This window comes from Pinus tabuliformis, chromosome 6 (assembly GCF_031772625.1).
Source record: "Pinus tabuliformis cultivar Carrire ecotype Pingquan chromosome 6, CPIR1, whole genome shotgun sequence".
NCBI lineage: Eukaryota > Viridiplantae > Streptophyta > Pinopsida > Pinales > Pinaceae > Pinus > Pinus tabuliformis.
In genome coordinates this window covers 1,040,006,049-1,040,024,011 of record NC_142292.1, presented here as the reverse complement: position 1 = coordinate 1,040,024,011, position 17,963 = coordinate 1,040,006,049, and the positions used below count along the sequence as shown (strand labels likewise).

At 39.5% G+C, this 17,963-nt stretch overlaps 1 protein-coding gene across 1 annotated transcript; it reads left to right on the top strand.

Annotated features, from left to right (window-relative positions):
- Nucleotides 1-13,932: 13,932 nt before the first annotated feature.
- On the top strand, nt 13,933-16,419 carry LOC149262535 (DNA ligase-like protein). The gene is made up of 7 exons (XM_089385254.1): nt 13,933-14,247; nt 14,452-14,543; nt 14,643-14,738; nt 14,842-14,936; nt 15,345-15,385; nt 15,784-15,867; nt 15,991-16,419. Exons 1-7 carry the CDS (start codon nt 14,119-14,121, stop codon nt 16,138-16,140), a joined length of 687 nt encoding a protein of 228 aa, XP_089241380.1. The 5' UTR covers nt 13,933-14,118; the 3' UTR covers nt 16,141-16,419.
- The last annotated feature ends 1,544 nt before the right edge of the window (nt 16,420-17,963 follow it).

Here is a 17,963-nt window from a genome sequence, read left to right as displayed (position 1 = left end):
GGCAAAACACATGTATTATGTGATTTTTGTTGATGATTTCTCTCGTAAGTGCTGGATCTTCTTCATGCAGAAGAAGAGCGAGACATATTCAAAGTTTTGTGAATTCAAAGCACTGGTCGAGAAGGAGTCGGGGAAGAAGGTGAAGGCTCTTAGGAGCGATAACGGTGGTGAATACATCTCGGACGAGTTCAAGGATTTCTGCAAGGCAGAAGGGATTCGTAGAGAGCTCATAGCTCCCCATAACCCACAGCAGAACGGGGTAGCTGAGCAGAAGAGCAGAACGATTGTGGGTGCTGCACGGGTAATGTTGCATGATCAGGGCCTACCCCTTCACTTGTGGGCGGAAGCATGCAATACAACAGTTTATGTGCAGAACCGTTGTCCTCATAGGATACTTGGCATGAGTACACCTGAGGAGACTTATTCTGGTAAGAAGCCTGATCTTTCTCATTTGAGGATTTTTGGTGCTAACGTTTACATGCATGTGACGAAGGATGCCAGGAAGAAGTTGGAGCCGACCGCAGAGGTTGGGATATTTGTGGGGTACACTGATACGCCCCACAACTATCGTGTGTATTTTCCAGACAGTGGTAAAACTGTTGTGCGCGGGATATAAAATTTCAGGAGGAGAAAGCCATGAAGTGTTCGCTTGAGAGGGAGCTACACTTGCATGCAGATGAGGAGCTATTAGTTCCTAAGGATGAGCTTCAGGACGTGGATCAGCCATAGGATGAGGTTCATGGAGTGGAAGAGACCACTCATGCAGCGCCAACCATCAGAGGGCGAAAGCGCTTGACAGAAGCTGAGCGACTGGCTCAAGATGTAGAGAAAGTTGTAGGACCACCTACAGACCAATGCAAGTAGAGACAGTCACCTGATCGGTACACTGGATACATGGCTCTGATGAGCAAGTGTGTTGTGACTGAGCCATCCTCTTTCGAGGAAGCTGTGGAGGATCCCGCATGGGTAGATGCCATGGTGGAAAAGTATGATTCTATTGTCAGAAATAGTGCATGGGAGATTGTTCCTAGACCGGAAGGGAAATCAGTGGTGGGTTCGAGATGGATCTACAAGGTCAAGTAGGCAGCTGACGGGAGTGTGGAGAAGTACAAGGCAAGATTTGTTGCCCGAGGCTTTTCACAGATTGAGGGGATCGATTATGAGGAGACCTTTGCACCTGTCGCAAGGTATTCTTCCATACAGACGATTCTTGCTCTCTCAACGCAGATGGGATGGCACATTCATCAGATGGATGTGAAGACTGTGTTCCTCAATGGAGTCATTGAGGAGGAGGTGTACATTGAGCAGCCCGAAGGCTTTGAGGTCTTCAGCAGCGAGTCACATGTGTGCAGGCTCAAGAGAGCGTTGTATGGGTTGAAGCAAGCACCACGTGCTTGGTACACACGGATAGACATCTATTTCACAGGACTTGGATTCTCCAAGAGCGAGGCGGATCCTAACCTATACCAGATTGTGGTGGAGGGTAAGTTGCTTATCATTGTACTGTATGTTGATGATTTGATTCTAACAGGTGATGAGCTGTTGATACTGTCATGCAAGAAGGATCTTGCTACAGAGTTTGAGATGAAGGACTTGGGCCTCCTTCACTATTTCCTAGGATTGGAAATATGGCAGCGCAGTGGTGGACTGTTTGTTTCTCAGGGCAAGTATGCTCGGGAGATACTGGAGAAGTTCAACATGCATGGCTGCAAGCCTGTTGATACTCCTCTTCCTGGAGGTTGGAGGAAGGAGGATGCCACTTCGGGAGAAGAAGTGGATGCCACTGTTTATCGACAGTTGGTGGGGTCACTGATGTATTTGGTCAATACACGACCTGATATATGCTATGCAATTAACCAGCTTTCACAAGCTATGGTTAAGCCTACCAAGCTCTTCTGGAAGGCGGGAAAGCATGTATTGCGCTACTTGAGAGGCACATCGGGATATGGTTTGTGGTACAGACAGGAGGATGAGGTGAAGCTATGTGGCTTCATGGATGCAGATTGGGTAGGGAGCCCAACGGACAGAAAGAGCACATCAGGAGGGGTCTTCAGTATTGGATCGACAACAGTTTCTTGGTACAACAGGAAGCAGAGATCCGTGGCACTCAGTTCAGCAGAGGCCGAGTATATCGCAGCAAGTTTGGCTGCATGCGAGGCTATATGGACGAGGAAGATCCTGGTTGGTTTGTTCGGTTCTCATTTGGATCCTACTGTGATTTATTGTGATAACCAGAGTTGCATTAAACTCTCGGCTAATCCTGTATTTGATGATAGATCTAAGCATATTGACATCAGGTGCCATCATATCAGAGATTGTGTGCAGCGGAGGATCATTTGCTTTCATACATTCCAACGGAGGATTAGGATGCTGATATTCTGACGAAGGCTCTCACCAGGAGCAAATTCGAGTACCACTGAGGCAGGATAGGGGTTGTTGATAATCCATATCTTGTCGAGAGGGAGTGTTGAGATTGCAACAAGATGATGGAGCTTAGTGAAAAGAGTCGCCTTCACTAAGTGGGCCCGCAGGCAAATTATGGCGCAAGTTCTATTTTTGATCACAGTGTGGATGATCACAGTGTGGGTGATCACAATGTGAGTGATCACAATGTGGGTGACCAAAGTATGAGTGATCACAGTGTGGGTGATCAAAGTCTATTTTTGGACTGGCTGTCAAAAATAGAAAAGTCAAATATTATTGTCTCATAATAATATTTGGACTATAAACTTGATCTTATTCTCTTGGAGCACTTCAATTTGAGCTACAGATGTGGCCCATGCAGCTGTTAGAAGGAAGTATGCTTTTCTTATGAGTTAGTTGAGTTGTTGCATGCATGACTTCAATTAGAACTCAATCAGTTGAGTTTGGTGGAGTTGATTATGGAGTTGATGGAGTTGTGTTCAGTTTGACTTGGTTAAACTAGTTGTAGTTAGTCTAACTGAAAATAGACTAATGATGAGTTTTTAAACTAATTATTAACTCATAATACAACTATAGAATACATCAGTTAACTCAGTTGCATGTCAGTGCATGTTCAGTTCAGCAGGGACAGGTGTTAGAGAATCAGATTGCTATCAGTTGTGACTATAGTTGTGCATCAGATCTTGCACAATCAAGGGATAGAGTATGCCAATGAGTTTGCTCATGTATTTGCCCAGTTTGTAGCTTCTGCTCACGTCTTACACATTGTGAGTGATTCTTTGGAGGTGAAATACGAGTTTGGTAGACCATTCTCATTCATTCTTGAGCAGGTATTGAGCAGTGGAGGCAGGCAAGCAGTGGAATAGATTTGGAGATCAGATCTTAGCTGTATTGTGTGTAACAGGTGGAGTTGGTACTGGATTTCTTGTGATAAGCATTGTACTTTGTAATGTTACATGGTCTCAATCATTAATATACAGATAGTGTGGGTTTTTAGCGAGATGCTTTCCCTGAGTTACATACTGTGTTAATGTGTGAATGCTCTTGATGTTTTATTGTTATTGATGCTGCTATATTGATGATTGTAACAGGTGGAGCTGGTACTGGATTGCTTGTGATAAACATTGTACTTTGTAATGTTACATGGTCTCAATCATTAATATACAGATAGTGTGGGGTTTTTAGCGAGATGCTTTCCCTGGGTTACATACTGCGTTAATGTGTGAATGCTCTTGATGTTTTATTGTTATTGATGCTGCTATATTGATGATCAACGTAGAGGAGCTTATGTATTGTGTATGTATTCCGCAATAGTACATGATCAGGATAATCTCTGTTGAATATGTGTTAAATTATTCAAAATTTCTACACCCCCCACATCAAGGACTGGTGGAAAACCTAATGTGAGCAGAAGGACAAAAGTACAAACTCAATGTTTTCAACCGCACCCACTTAGAAATCGTTCTGGGATGCCATCAAGGAGCAGTACTACCTTGTTGGGAGCTATGAGGATAAATACATAAAGTGGACAACGATGTAACAGGGAAGGGACCAAGATGTACCGGAGTTTACCAATGTTTTTCATACCCTTCGCACGAAGTTGTGTATCAAGGATTCTGAGAACCATTTGGTTCTAAAGTACCACGACTGCCTACATAGATACATCCAGGACGAGATGGAGTTCCTGAACATCTCCTTGCTCGGCATGGCATACCGATATGCCGTGAAGATCAAGCAAAAGTTTAAATAGAAGAAGCAAGACTTTGGATCTGCAAATGTGAAGCAAGGGAAAGGTACCCCCAGACCATAGAACAAAGGATAAAGCCAAGGCGGGGTGGCCCAGGACAACCCGCCAAAGTAGCAAGAAAATAACAACACCGAGAAGCTGGAGAAGGGTACGGGAAAGTGGTGTGAGTACCATAAGAGCTCCACTCACAACACAAGTGAGTGTCGGGCCAAGAAGTCACTGGTGGCTGAGCTAAAGGATTCGGAATCAGATGCATGTTCTGACTCTGAGTCAGAACTCGACAAGGGGAATGACAAAGGGAAGCAGATTATCGATGCGGAGCCCAGTGCCACCGTTGCCACCACAAAGATCTAGAAGGAGGAACTCGAAGATCCAGAGGAAGAGGAGCACCTCTTCCACTCCTAGATGTTGGTAAAGTGTTCCCCACTATAGTTCATTGTCGACGGCAGGAGCCAAAAGAACCTCATTCCGGTAGAGGTCATGAAGCGGTTGGGCTTACCAACCACAACACATCCACAATCGTACACCATCGGATGGCTTCACCAAGGACAAGATCTTCACGTGAGCTAGCAGTGCCGCCTTCCATACAACATCAAGCCCTTCACGGATGAGGTATTATGTGACGTTGCTCCCCTTGATGTTTGTGATGTATTATTAGGCCAACCATACTTATGGAAGCAACATGCTGTGTATGAGTCAAGGCCTTGTGCTGTTATTGTTACTTCGGGAAGTAATTTGTACAAGATACCAGAGGTAGCACTGCCTACTACCATCTCTTTGGTTACTGCAAAACAATGCAGTAAGCTCATTTCCAAAACCGGGAAATTTGTTTTCCTGATGATACGCTCTCAGGGAAAGAAGAAGACGACGACCACAACCTCCAGACAAGGCCCCTCCGCACGACAACAATAGATGGACAAGGTTGTGGAGGAGTATGAGGACATCTTCACCTCCCTTGTCGGGGTGCCTTTGCACTATTAGGTCAAGCACTCCATAGATCTGACCCTAGGTGTGTCGCTGCCTAATGGTCCAATCTATCGGCACTCCATTCTGGAGAACGACGAAATCAAGATGCAGATTCAGGAGCTGCTGCAAAAAGGTCACATCCGGCCAAGTTCATCGCCCTATGGGAGCCCGGCCATGTTGGTACAGAAGAAGGATGGGACTTGGAGACTCTGTATTGACTATCGGGCACTGAACAAGATCACTGTCTGGAATAGGTACCCAATCCCATGGATTGATAACCTTTTGGACCAAGTGAAGGGGAAAAATATTTCAGCAAGATCGCCTTGAAGTTAGGATATCACTAGGTACCAATCGAACCCTCCGATGTGTGGAAGACTTCCTTCAAATCCAAGGAGGGCCTTTTCAAATGGTTGGTTATGCCTTTCGGGTTGATGAATGCTCCTGCAACATTCATGAGGCTGATGGAAGACATCTTGCGGCCATTCACCAACTCATTTGTAGTGGTATACTTGAATGACATCCTAATCTTCAACCAGAGATGGGAAGAGCACCTCCACCACATCCAACAGGTTCTCCAAACACTGCGAGAGCACAAGCTATGTACCAATTTGGAGAAATGAACTTTTGGCATGACCCAGTGATGCAGGAGCATCATGCTTAGAATATTATTGTTCATTTGGTTGATTTAGGGGGTGATGTTTTTAATTATTTTTAGGAATCTTGTAGATTGAGTGAGAAATCTATGTGTGAGGTTTTCAGTTGTGAAATATTCTCAACTATGTGAGAATATCAGGGATAATTGATATGTGTAGATCTCGTCGATATATTAGGGATTACGAGATCCTCGAATAGGAATTAGTTTAGTAAATTATGGGAAAAATCATGGATTTAGTATAATCCATAATTATGTAATTAATTTATAAATGTAAGCTTGCGAGGAGAGTGAAAAACAATTTTAGAAAGTGTTAGAGAGAGCTAAGTAGTGGTGAGAATAGATCAGAGCACGAGATGTTATGAACATATATGTAAATATTGTTATGAATTAAAGGAGTTTTGTGTTCAAAACTTGTTTCTGTGTGATCTTTTATTATGTGATTTGGTTTCGTTGATTCTTTAAATCATAGGCTGAATCCTCTGTTAAATATAGGAAATTGTGTGTGTGAAATTAAAACCCTTAGTGGAGTCTGGTGGTTGAGGATTGCCTGGACAAAGGCTTTAATTTGTTGATCGTCGATCGAAAGCAGACAAAGATTGAATGAATTGACAAATCATCATTGATCACAGGTTGGATCAATGATGATCTATTTGGAGAGATCTGAATCGTCCGATCGACAGATCCAATAGATCTAATGGTCATCACGTGCCAACAAGCACAGACAATAATTCCAAAATCGGACGCGATAATTTATAGAACTGAGTTAATAGCTCAGTTAATCGTGACCATCTGTTTGAAGGGATCAGATCTGACAGTGATCGCGTCTAAAGATGCACGAGGTTTAATCCAAATTTCGGATGCGATATTTTATGGACTGTGATTTAATCTAGTTGAATTCTGGATCGATCATAGTCGTTCATTATGAATGGATGAGATCCGACGGATATCGCTTTGGAAGATGCATTCTAGTTAGCATTTGATTCACACGTAATAAGGTTTGAATTGGATTTTATTTTTTTTGGGATCCACGCAAGAGATTGAAGTCTAATAGTTTGGTAAATAGTGGTTTTAATTGTTTAAATTCTGGATTTGTGTAAAGATGCAGCTTTGCGGTCATCACCCAGGTTTAGTATTTGGGATACATTATTGGTGAATGGGGGGTGCATGTGGATCCAACCAAGATCCAAGTCATCTGAGATTGGCTAGCTCCAACCACTTTGATATAGCTCCGCAGCTTTATGGGTCTTGCAAATTTCTACAACAAGTTCGTGTTGGGATTCTCTCATATCACGTGGGCCTTGAGTCAAGTCCCCAAGGGAGGAGCAAAAGCAAAATTCTTTTGGTCTGAATGTCAACAAAGGTATTCACAGAGTTGAAACATCACCTCTACTTTGCACCAGTGCTCACATTACTAGACTTGCAGCAGCCATTTGAGATTGAGACAAATGCCTCTAACTATGCTATTGGGGCAGTCCTTACTCAACAGGGGCATCCAGTGGCATATCACAGTGAGACACTTTCAGACACAGTCCAGAAGTATCAGACTTATGACAAAGAGATGTATTCCATTATGCAGGCCTACCGACAATGGAAGCATTACATCTTGGAGAAGGAAACGGTCATCCACACAGATCGCTAACCCCTGCAGTTCATACAGATGCCAAGGAAGTTGCAGAATGATCGCCATCAGAAGTGGTCCACATACTTGCAATAGATCCATTTGAATATCAAGTATAAGAAGGGCAGGTTGACGATTGCCTTAGCTGGCCACCGATCATGGCGTTAACCACCATGCTCAACTCTTGTGGGCACGAGACTTTTGATTGGCCACTTCTCAACAAAAGTGACCCAGAATTCAGCCACACATACCAGACGATTTTGGAGGATAAAAAATTTCCAGATTTTCACCTCTAGGATGCCCTATTATGCCACCTGGGACACCTTTGTGTTCCTTCAACAGAGCATGCTAAGATGATTTGGGAAGCACACTACATTCAGGTCGCTGGGCATTTAAGGGTCGAGAAAACGGTGGCAGTACTGCAGAAGTATTTCTATTGGCCGAATCTTCGACAAGATGTCGAGAAATACATCAGATCCTGCACTACTTGTGCCATTGCCAAACCGACCATCAAGAAGCAAGGGTTATATACTCTACTGCCTGCCTCTAGTCAACCTTGGGAATCCATATCCATGGATTACATGTCGAGCCTTCCTTCTACTAAGCATGGCAACGACTCTATTTTTGTAGTCGTCAACAGATCCTCGAATATGGCCATTATGACGGCCTGCAAGAAGAATATCACAGCGGAAGCCACTGCTAAACTCTTCTTTGAACGAGTGTGGGTACACTTTGGGATCCCACAATCTATCATCTCAGATCGGGATAGAAGGTTCCTTAGTACGTTTTGGTCTAGTCTTTGGTCGATGCTGGACACCAAGCTCACTAAGTCCACAACTTTCCATCCCTAAACTGATGGCCAGACAAAGGTGGTCAACAGGATGATCATACATATTCTGCGCATGTACAACTCAAAGCATCCACGCACATGGGATGAGAGCCTCCCCTACGTCTAGCACAGCTATAACCAGTCTCTCCACAACTCGACTGGTCACAACCCTTTTCAGGTGGGCTTAAGATTCTAGCCACTATGTCCCATTGATGTGGACATGCCATTTGCAACTACTCATGCAGATTCGGCTCATGTCCAGTCCGAAACCGATAAGGCAAACAGATTCATTGAGCACATCCAACATATCCACTATTAGGTCCACGACATTATGGAGAAATCAAATGCCAAGTACAAGCAACGACATGATCAACATCGGGTGCCACACAAGTTTCAGGTGGGCGACAAAGTCTGGTTGCATTTGCAAAAGGAACGCCTTACCGGAGCCTATCAGAAACTCAGACCACTCCGATATGGTCCTTACACCATTACCAAGGTAGTGGGAGACAATGCATTTGAGCTCAACATTCCCCCATTCCTTGACCTGCACCCAGTCTTCAATGTGGACCGCCTTCGACCATACTTCCCACCATTGTTAGACACATCAGACATTGTAGAACAACTCACACCTACAGAGTTAAATCCAGATTGCATGGAACAAGCCACAACTGATCGGATCATGGACATGCAGATCAAGAACACTTGATAGCAAAGGATCCAACTATATCGAGTTGTCAAAGTAGGCCAACTCCTTCACCAGGGCAAGTGGCTCACGAGGGACAAAGTTCAGAAGAAGTTTCCTCATCTCATGGGGGAACTCAACACAATGGGGACCATTGCTTCCTAAGAGGGGAGGAGTGATCTAGGTGGATATTGGTGGCCAACTACCTATTCCACTTGGACCCCCAACACTGTCTCTTTCAGTTTTTCGGTTTCCTTAATTGTAGCACAATTTACTATTTTTTGCAATTTTTCGGGTCCTAAACTTCCAGAGTCGTTTTAAGGCCCTAAACGACGTTTTTAGGGAAAACAGAGGCTAAAAGCATCTCAAATTGGGTTGCTTGTTTATTTTCAACCTTTTCTTCGAGATCTTCGAGACGAGGTATTATGATAACTAGACAGAGATCGTATGCCAAAGTTACAACCTCGGGAAGTTGATGTACCAATTTACCCAAATGGGGCCCACAATTTTGGCACTTCATCTCCTAGGGTAGGTTTTTGGATGTTTAGGGTTTTCCATTGTTTCTCAATAATAAATATGCCTTTGAGCCTCATTGTAACATAGTTCTGAGGCATGTAGCTGCCACATCTCTTCTCAGAGATAAGCCACCATCGCCTGAGCTAGACTTATTTCCATTCTGTTTGTAAGCATATTTCAGTATTTGATATTAATGAAATGAAGTATTATTTCTATTGCATCTTTGTATTTATGGTTATACCTGTAATTTGTTGTGTTCTTGTTTAAATCTGGATCACCTCACGAGCTGGAAGCATACCCACTTCCTTTTTAATTTTTCATGTCCTTTTTCCTTGTAAATTTTTCCAAAGTAGCATGGCTCTTGTCTTGTTGTTCAACTCCATAAATTATGAAAATTCTAGGCCATTAAAAATGAAAAATCCAACCTTTACTGGTTGTCACAAGCAACCCACATTTTCTCCAGCAAGCAACTTAACCCATCCTAGGAAAGCAACATCCCCATCCCTCTGGAATTTGTGTCCCATTACTCAACCCATTTTTTTTTGTCAATTATTTACATAAAGTATTTGCAATGCATTTCACAAATGGAAATTGGTGGGGGTTGTCACAATGCATGTTAGGTTGCAGGCTATGAAATGCCTTATTGTGCTTGTGACTAATGGTTATTCCTATTTCACGTATGTAAGAATGTGTGATTCACTATCTAATCATGGTTGACTCGCTAACATGCATATCTATGGTGAATATGAGTTGCTTAAGTTATGTGGATGCAACCTTCTTATTCATTATAGATGGATTAGCTCTACCTTAGGAAGGTTGCTAAGGTCTTTGTATGATCACAAGTCATTTACATAATTATGCATAATTGTTTAATATGTCTCATCTAAACTCTTATGCACTTCTCATGGAGGAACATAATATTCTTGTTTGTTTATAAGGAGATGCCTTATTTGTATATTTTCATGGTTGTGAAGAGCATGGAGGCCTTCGGGTTTGGTGATATGATCATGAAATGCAGTGTTATATTCTTAGTTATGAATGAATGCTTGATTACATTGTTTGATATGTGGTGAATATCATGGATCCTTGATTGATTGGAACTGTGGATAAAGGATTGAGAATGATATGATGTATGATATATCTGTGAATTTGATAGAGATGTTTGGGATCCATTCTGTGGTATAATACAATGTTTTTATATTTGATTTTAGAAAGAAGTGTTAGCTATGGCTTAGTCTGATTTAGTGGCTGATAGTAGGACAGTAGTTTGGTCCATTGATTGTATTATGGTTATGCATAATGCTTGGTATGTTTAGTGTTTGAGTAAGGATTTAATTTCTGTAAATGGATGTTCTTAGTGATGCCCTACTTTAAGAAAAATTGTGGAAAAATTCCTTGATATCCTTAGAGTTCCTAAGTCTAAGTATCATAAGGATTAGAATTTGAATCTAGGTCTGAATGAACTATTAGCAAGACTCTATATCTAAGATAGATGCATTTTAGGTCTGATGGATGTATCTAGGAGTCTGCACATCCAGTTATTTTGTGCGTGTTCATTAATGGGAATGCATCAAATTTAAAATAACTTGGATAATGTGTGGAGGAAGTGAGTAAAAAGGTATGTCCAGGTTGGGGCCCGAGGGTAGAAATTTGGATCTACTTGCAACCAGATTTGTATGAGAATCTAGTGTGGGGCTTGTTTGGTGATTTATTGGTGCGGGGTTGGATTGTCTTACAAAAAAAAGATGAATTTGGGGTTTGGGACATTTGGGGGTGAGGGGACAGTGCAAAATCATGAAGCCTTGGATGTGGGCTAATGCCATATTCCTTGAATGAGGTGGAGCAGATGTAGAATCCAAGATAAAAAATGAATCCCTTTCATCTCAATGCGGCTCCTACATGGTGGTAGGAAACTTCAGGAATGGATATTGCTTAAATATTATGGTATATGCAAGGATGCCTTAATCCTCCTAGTGTTAAGAGTGAGCAGAGGAACCAAAGGTTAGGGTGCACCCTCTTCCTCTCAGCCACAATCCTTTAAGGATGGTTCACAACTAGGGATCTCACAACTGACTCCTAGAGATCTCTCAAGGCTAGCCTTCACGGTAGAACAAGCAGAAGATATTCTAGATATAGAGGTGGAAGACCTCTAATCTGCTCTTCTTAGCTTAACCTATGAGTGGAATGCCATAATATGATATTTTAATGGTCCATGGCCATCAACATTTTCACTCTAGGAATGGGTGCATCAAACCTAATCCCCAAATACTGATCCATATTTATGTTCGAAGGGCTTCTTTGTTGTTTATTTAAAAATCGAGAGGATCATCAAATATTTTTTGTTCAAGGACCCTGGTTTTGGGGCCATTTTGGGCTCTCCTTTCAGCCATGGTTTCCTGAATTTAACTCTTTATCCATGACATATTTGGGCACTCTAGTTTGGGTAAGACTTCCTAATATTCCCATCATTTGTTAACTCCAAATATATTAGCTTTCGTAGGAAACTCTCTCCATAATTTTATTAAGATAGATACAAACAAAATTAGGAGGGGTATTGTAATATTTTCACACATCCGTGTTGAAATATATCTCAACAAAAGGTTGCTTGATAAGGTACTAGTCAATTGGAATGACATAACCTTTTCACAACTGGTGGATTATAGAACACAACTTTTCATTGTAGGTCATGTCAATAGCCAACTCATCTTCAGAATGCCTACCCCTCTTCTCAAGGGAATTCTCATGCTCGTGATGCTAAGAAAAGGGATCAAGGATGGAAAGACCCAAAATTATCTAAGCATTCCTTAGCTCACATGCAAGACAACATGCATCTGCAACCAAATCTAGTCATTCAACCTCAACTCAGCCCCACACAGTGCCATTTCATCCCACAGACTTTAGGATCTGTCCTCCTCCTCTGCCATCTTCCTACTCTCGTCTGGATCCCTCAAATGGAGAAGAAAGAGATATAACCATGATCCTAGTTTCATCCACGAGCGGGCATAAACATCTTCATGAATAAGATCACTCCAACAGTGATAATGAAGCAATCGTTGTTGTAGATCCTTCGTAAATGGAAATGCCTCAAGGAAATGTAGCCAATGTATTCACGTCATTTTCTCTTGACAACTTCTCGGGATGGATTAATGTTCACAAGAAAAAAGGAAGAAAATACCTTCAAAAAATCAAAGATCATTCCAGGGGATTTTGCCCAATAGTTGTTATGATTCACTGGTTTTTTGCTTGCAACACCAGTAGTCTTTTTTGTCTTTTCATGTCGATGTATGCAAGGTTTGGCACATCCAACCTATTTTTATAAGTTTCTATTTACAATATGTTGTAGTTAGATGAGGTATTAGCAACTTCAAGACTTTGAACTTATGTTATTGGTCTGGTTTCCCTTAGGGAAGACTAGTAGCAAGAAATTTTTGGTCTATGTAATCCTAATTTGATGTAATGCAAAGTGGCTAAATAATAATAATAAAAAATAAAAAAATAAAAATCTCTTTTTTGACGAAAACGGATTTGAAGCAAAAAATATATCAAATTATAGTTAGGGATGCATACATATTCTCAACATTGTAGATCAACTCTCATAATTTATATTGAACTAATATCTATTCATGGAAAGAAGATCCTTTAATCGATAGCTAGGCCAAATAAAACGTTTAATTATCTGTGGTGTATCTATGCTAAGATGTTGCTCTTTTCCCATGAGTTCTTTGTCATTTTGTGCCTTTTCCATTAGAAGATCTTACATGATTGTTCTCCACATCAAAATAAACTCAAGATTTGAAATTCTATATGACATTTTGGAAGCAAAATACCTTCTAAATTGAAGAAATGCAAAATTTAATTTTCATCCCAGTTTTCCCCGCACAAATCCATCATAAAATGTTCCATCTATCCATTTCTTGACTCTTTGTTAAGAGTTCAATAAAATATTTACAATTTTATACATTAAAAATTAGTTTTCCAATATACTTGATAAATAATATAGTTCATACACCACTATTTATTTATTTCCCTATATTTCATTTATAAAGTTACCTCCCTTCAAAGAAAATTCTCTTTTCTCCTTTTTCTTTTTCATTTTCATTGATATCTTTTTCAAAACTTCCCAAAAAAAATTATGTTCCTATATTTATTTTCCATTGCTGTCCTTTCTCAAAACATCCCTGGGAAAAAATATTCATTTCCATTATTTCATTTTCGTTGGTATGCTTTCTCAAAACTTCCCAAAAAAATTATGTTCCGATATTTATTTTCCATTGCTATCCTTTCTCGAAACATCCATGGGAAAAGATTCTATTCATTTCCATTGCTATCTTTTTGAAAGAGGAACAATAGATTCATGTTAACATTTCCCTCTTTGATATTAATCTAAAGGTATTATTATGAGTTCTTAATTTCAGACGTCATCCTGCAAATATGTGACAGATTGAATAAACTTTATTTCCGAAGAGCTTTCATTACTTCACCATTTTGTATTGAAAATTGAACAATTCGCACAATGACATATTTTCCAATCGACATTGCCTATAAAACAAGAAATATTTGTTTCTCTGTTGGCGGGATGTTGCGTAGTCAGGCCATTGTTAGTGTTAGCTAATTGCTCTGGTCCAGTGGGAGTAAGTACACCACACGCCAGAGAAAGTGTCTCAGATTCAAATTGAGAGAAATGGCCAAATATAGTGGAGTTTGCATGATGAATATAAAATGGAGAGACCGGCACCCGCATCTTCTCCATTCTTTGTCTTCCTTGCTTCATGCAGCCTCATATCGACTCAACTTTCTTCCAGTTGAACCTGTAAGACTAATATAAATGCTCGTTCTTTTCAAATATTTCTACTGATATTCCTGTGAATCTCTACTATTCATCTAAGGCAATGTCCAGTACTAGGGTTGTGATGATTTTAAATGATTCAGGGGATATATATCTTGGATTAATTAACTGAGGAAGGACGAGTCCGTAAATGAAAGATTATGTAATTTTTTGCAATAATATTCTCAGGACTTTATCTTCAATACCGCCGGGCTCTCCATTGCTTTCATCTTCATCACAAACTGGGAATCTGCAGATGATACTACAGCAACTTTTGGCAGGTTTGCCATAAATCCAATTTGATGATTTGAATCTCCATGCCAGCTTGATTATAGTACCATTCTTAATATCTTTATACTCGCCTAACGGAATGGCTTCAGAATTGAGAAGATGAAAACCCAATTTGGGCATTTCTACGTGATTGCCACCATTACGACAAATGACGAGAACCAGCGCTTCATAGATTCGTATTTCAAGTGAGTATATGAACTGCCCTGAAATTTCTGTAATCTTTCCAAGGAAGGTGTCTGAAGTTCCATTAATTAAAAAATTACTCATAAATAATGACCTGTGATGAAGATCTGGTTTAGCCATAGGGAAGCCTACTTTCATTCCAGTGCAAAATGCAGCCATGGGGTTTGAAAAGATGTTGAAACTGGCACTTGTCCATGGAGGTATGTCACTCAAGTTTTCATTTCCAAATAGTTGGAATAAAGATTATTCACCCAAATTTCTTTATAGTGTCTCAGGATTGCTTCTCCCGTTTAATTAAAATTCCCTAAGGTCATGCTGATGGCAAATATGATAAAACCTTATTAGACGAGCCATTCGACAATGCCTATAGTCCATCCCTGTTTTATGGACATTTCAAACATGCCAGTAAATCAGGAGGTGGTTTTGTCTGATTTTTAATGTTTCTCTGTTTCAGACTGCTTTTTGTCATTACTTTCTTTCAATGGTAAAGTAAGGAAATCAAATGCCCTTTGTGTGAAATGTTACTTAGTCCAGTTTGATCTGTCTTTGAAAGAAAGCGGGGTAACGAATCATTATTTAACAGTTTTTCAACCATGTTGTTTTAACAGAAATTAAACGGCATGATGTTGTTGCAAAGATAAATATTGAGGTCAGTATTTCCGTACTTTCCTGTAAAAGAATGTGTAATTCAAGTCACAATTGCACATCTTTAAATAATAATATTCACAGTAAGATCAATATTGAGGTCAGTATTTCTGTACTTTCAAGTTTCCTGTAAAAGAATATGTAATTCAAAGTCACAATTGCATATCTTTAAACAATAATGTTCCCAAATTATATTTATGGATCGTATATAGCTTCCCCTGCTCTTGTTCTATGCTTAAACCCAAATCTACGGACTTCGAACACTTGTAACCTTTTTTCGAAACCCTAATTACTTTTTTTTCAAACCCTGTTAGCCTTGTTCACATTTATAGGCGAGGACAAATTTTTGAACTGTACTGAAAATTTTGCTTGTAATTTTTGGCATTTCGCATTGTTCTGAAGCGAGAGCAATCCGTTCGAAGTGTCGAAGCTTGCATTACAGCACTAACCGCCATACCTGGGATTGATACCCATGATGCACACACGGTAAATTACTTCTAATCTCTCAAGTGCTTTGTATCGATTGCCCGGTAGATTGATGAAATAACTGGGTTCTTTAAGTTCAGCATTTATTTTAATTTGACTCTGGGCATTGCATATTTTGTAAAGCTTATGCAGGGTTTAGGGTCAATTAAGGCTATATCCAAGGCATCTCAAAAGGCCATCTTGGAGAGCACCGATCTTTGTCCTGGGAAAGCAGAAACAATTGTCAAATTCTTCAATGAACCAGAGTACTATCTTCGTCCCAAAATCAAATAGGATGTCCAGGAAAGTAATTTGAGTAGGCATTTCCCTTCAATCGAAGAGAATTATCTTCACAAGCCACCAGATTTTAGCGTAATATTTGATCAAAAACATATAGTAATAGTAGATGAATTCTGTTTTTGGATGGATATTGTTCAATTTGTTAGAAGTCCTACTCAAATATTCTTCATTCCCATTCCTTTAACAATTACATTAGGATATTCAGTTGCCACTTAAACTCCAAAATGGAAGCTCTAAATCGAAGGTGAATATCACCATAACTGATCTGATATTTCACTGTGAACATGATCAGTTTTATCTTGTATGCTTTATAATTTTAGATGATTCTTTCGTTGTCTCAAAATTGAAAATTTGCTCGTGACTTGCAAGAAACTGGTACTAGTGACCATGCATGAGCGTGTATTACTGAAAGGGTATCCATGACTCACCACCCCATAAAAGGCTGCAATCAGACTAAGATTCCAAAGGGTTGGTATTTACACAAAGTTCAATGGTGTTGGAAAAGAAAAAACTTAGGCATACCAAAGTAGGTGGCATAAGACATGAATGGGAGCAATATAGTAATAACAATCTGTTGCCAAATGTTTATTAAAGAAAACAAGTGTTGGTGGGAAAATTGCATAAAAACTTAAAACTTGCATGGGTCAATATTAAATCAATAAATCAACAGTGGTCAATAGGCAAATCGAATCTTGTAGTCTTGTTTTTGAGAGGAATCAATATATTGAGATAAATTGAGTTGTGAAGTGGATAAATTAATTGCTTGCTAAGGCACAAAGACTTACATGCATTTTGCTGGGTAGTAACCACTATTAAGTATACATATTTACTATTTTACTCCTACAAATGTGTTGAGGGAAACATAAATAATATTGGGAAATAATTCTTGGTTAGTATATTTATTTACATCTTATTCCTATTCAAATTTTTTTATGCAAAGACTTGCTTAAATTGTGGTTGAAAGTAACTCATGGTATGAACTATTTTCAGGGATTTTATTTTTGGATGGTTTTCTTGCAAAGTTTGAAAATAAAAGATCATTCCACAAATATCTAAAAATCATGCATGGATATTGCAACCATATCCATAAATTATGACATAAAATATGTGAGGCAGTTATCCACATAGTATTATATTGTGCAAAAGCTCCAATAATACCTTGAAGTTATAGTCCAATCTAATGTTTGGAAAATGATGTTTTTAATAATAAAAAGTAAATATTTATTTTTTAAAGCATAAATTGCATTGATCAATGCTAGACTAATAATAATCAAGAGGGAAATTGATTACTAGAATTCTCATTTCGCACGGACTAATAAAAAAAAAAAATTCCAAATATCTTAATGTCAAGTTTCTAATGAAGACATGAAACTTGGAATATCCTTTGCAAATTACAGGAAACTAAGGAAACACCAGAAAATAGTTACCAAAAACCCGGAGAAAATCTCCAAGTAAAATGCATCATCAGTTGGATTTACTTCTCACTTTTCTGTTTTTCTTTTGTCAGAAACGGTTAGCGTTTTCGTTGTTTTATTTCATCATTCGAGAATGATTTTTGTTGAATTTTAATTAAAAATACTGACTTCCTTAAGTCTATTGAACACATACCTAATAAGTTCATCGTTTTCGTTGTTTTATTTCATCATTCGAGAATGATTTTTGTTGAATTTTAATTAAAAATACTGACTTCCTTAAGTCTATTTAACACATACCTAATAAGTTCATCAACATGCTAAATTGAAGTGGTCATTCTTCCAAACACCCAATTGAAGTGGTCATTCTAACCTTACAAACCCATTTTGTTAAGAGAAGTACGC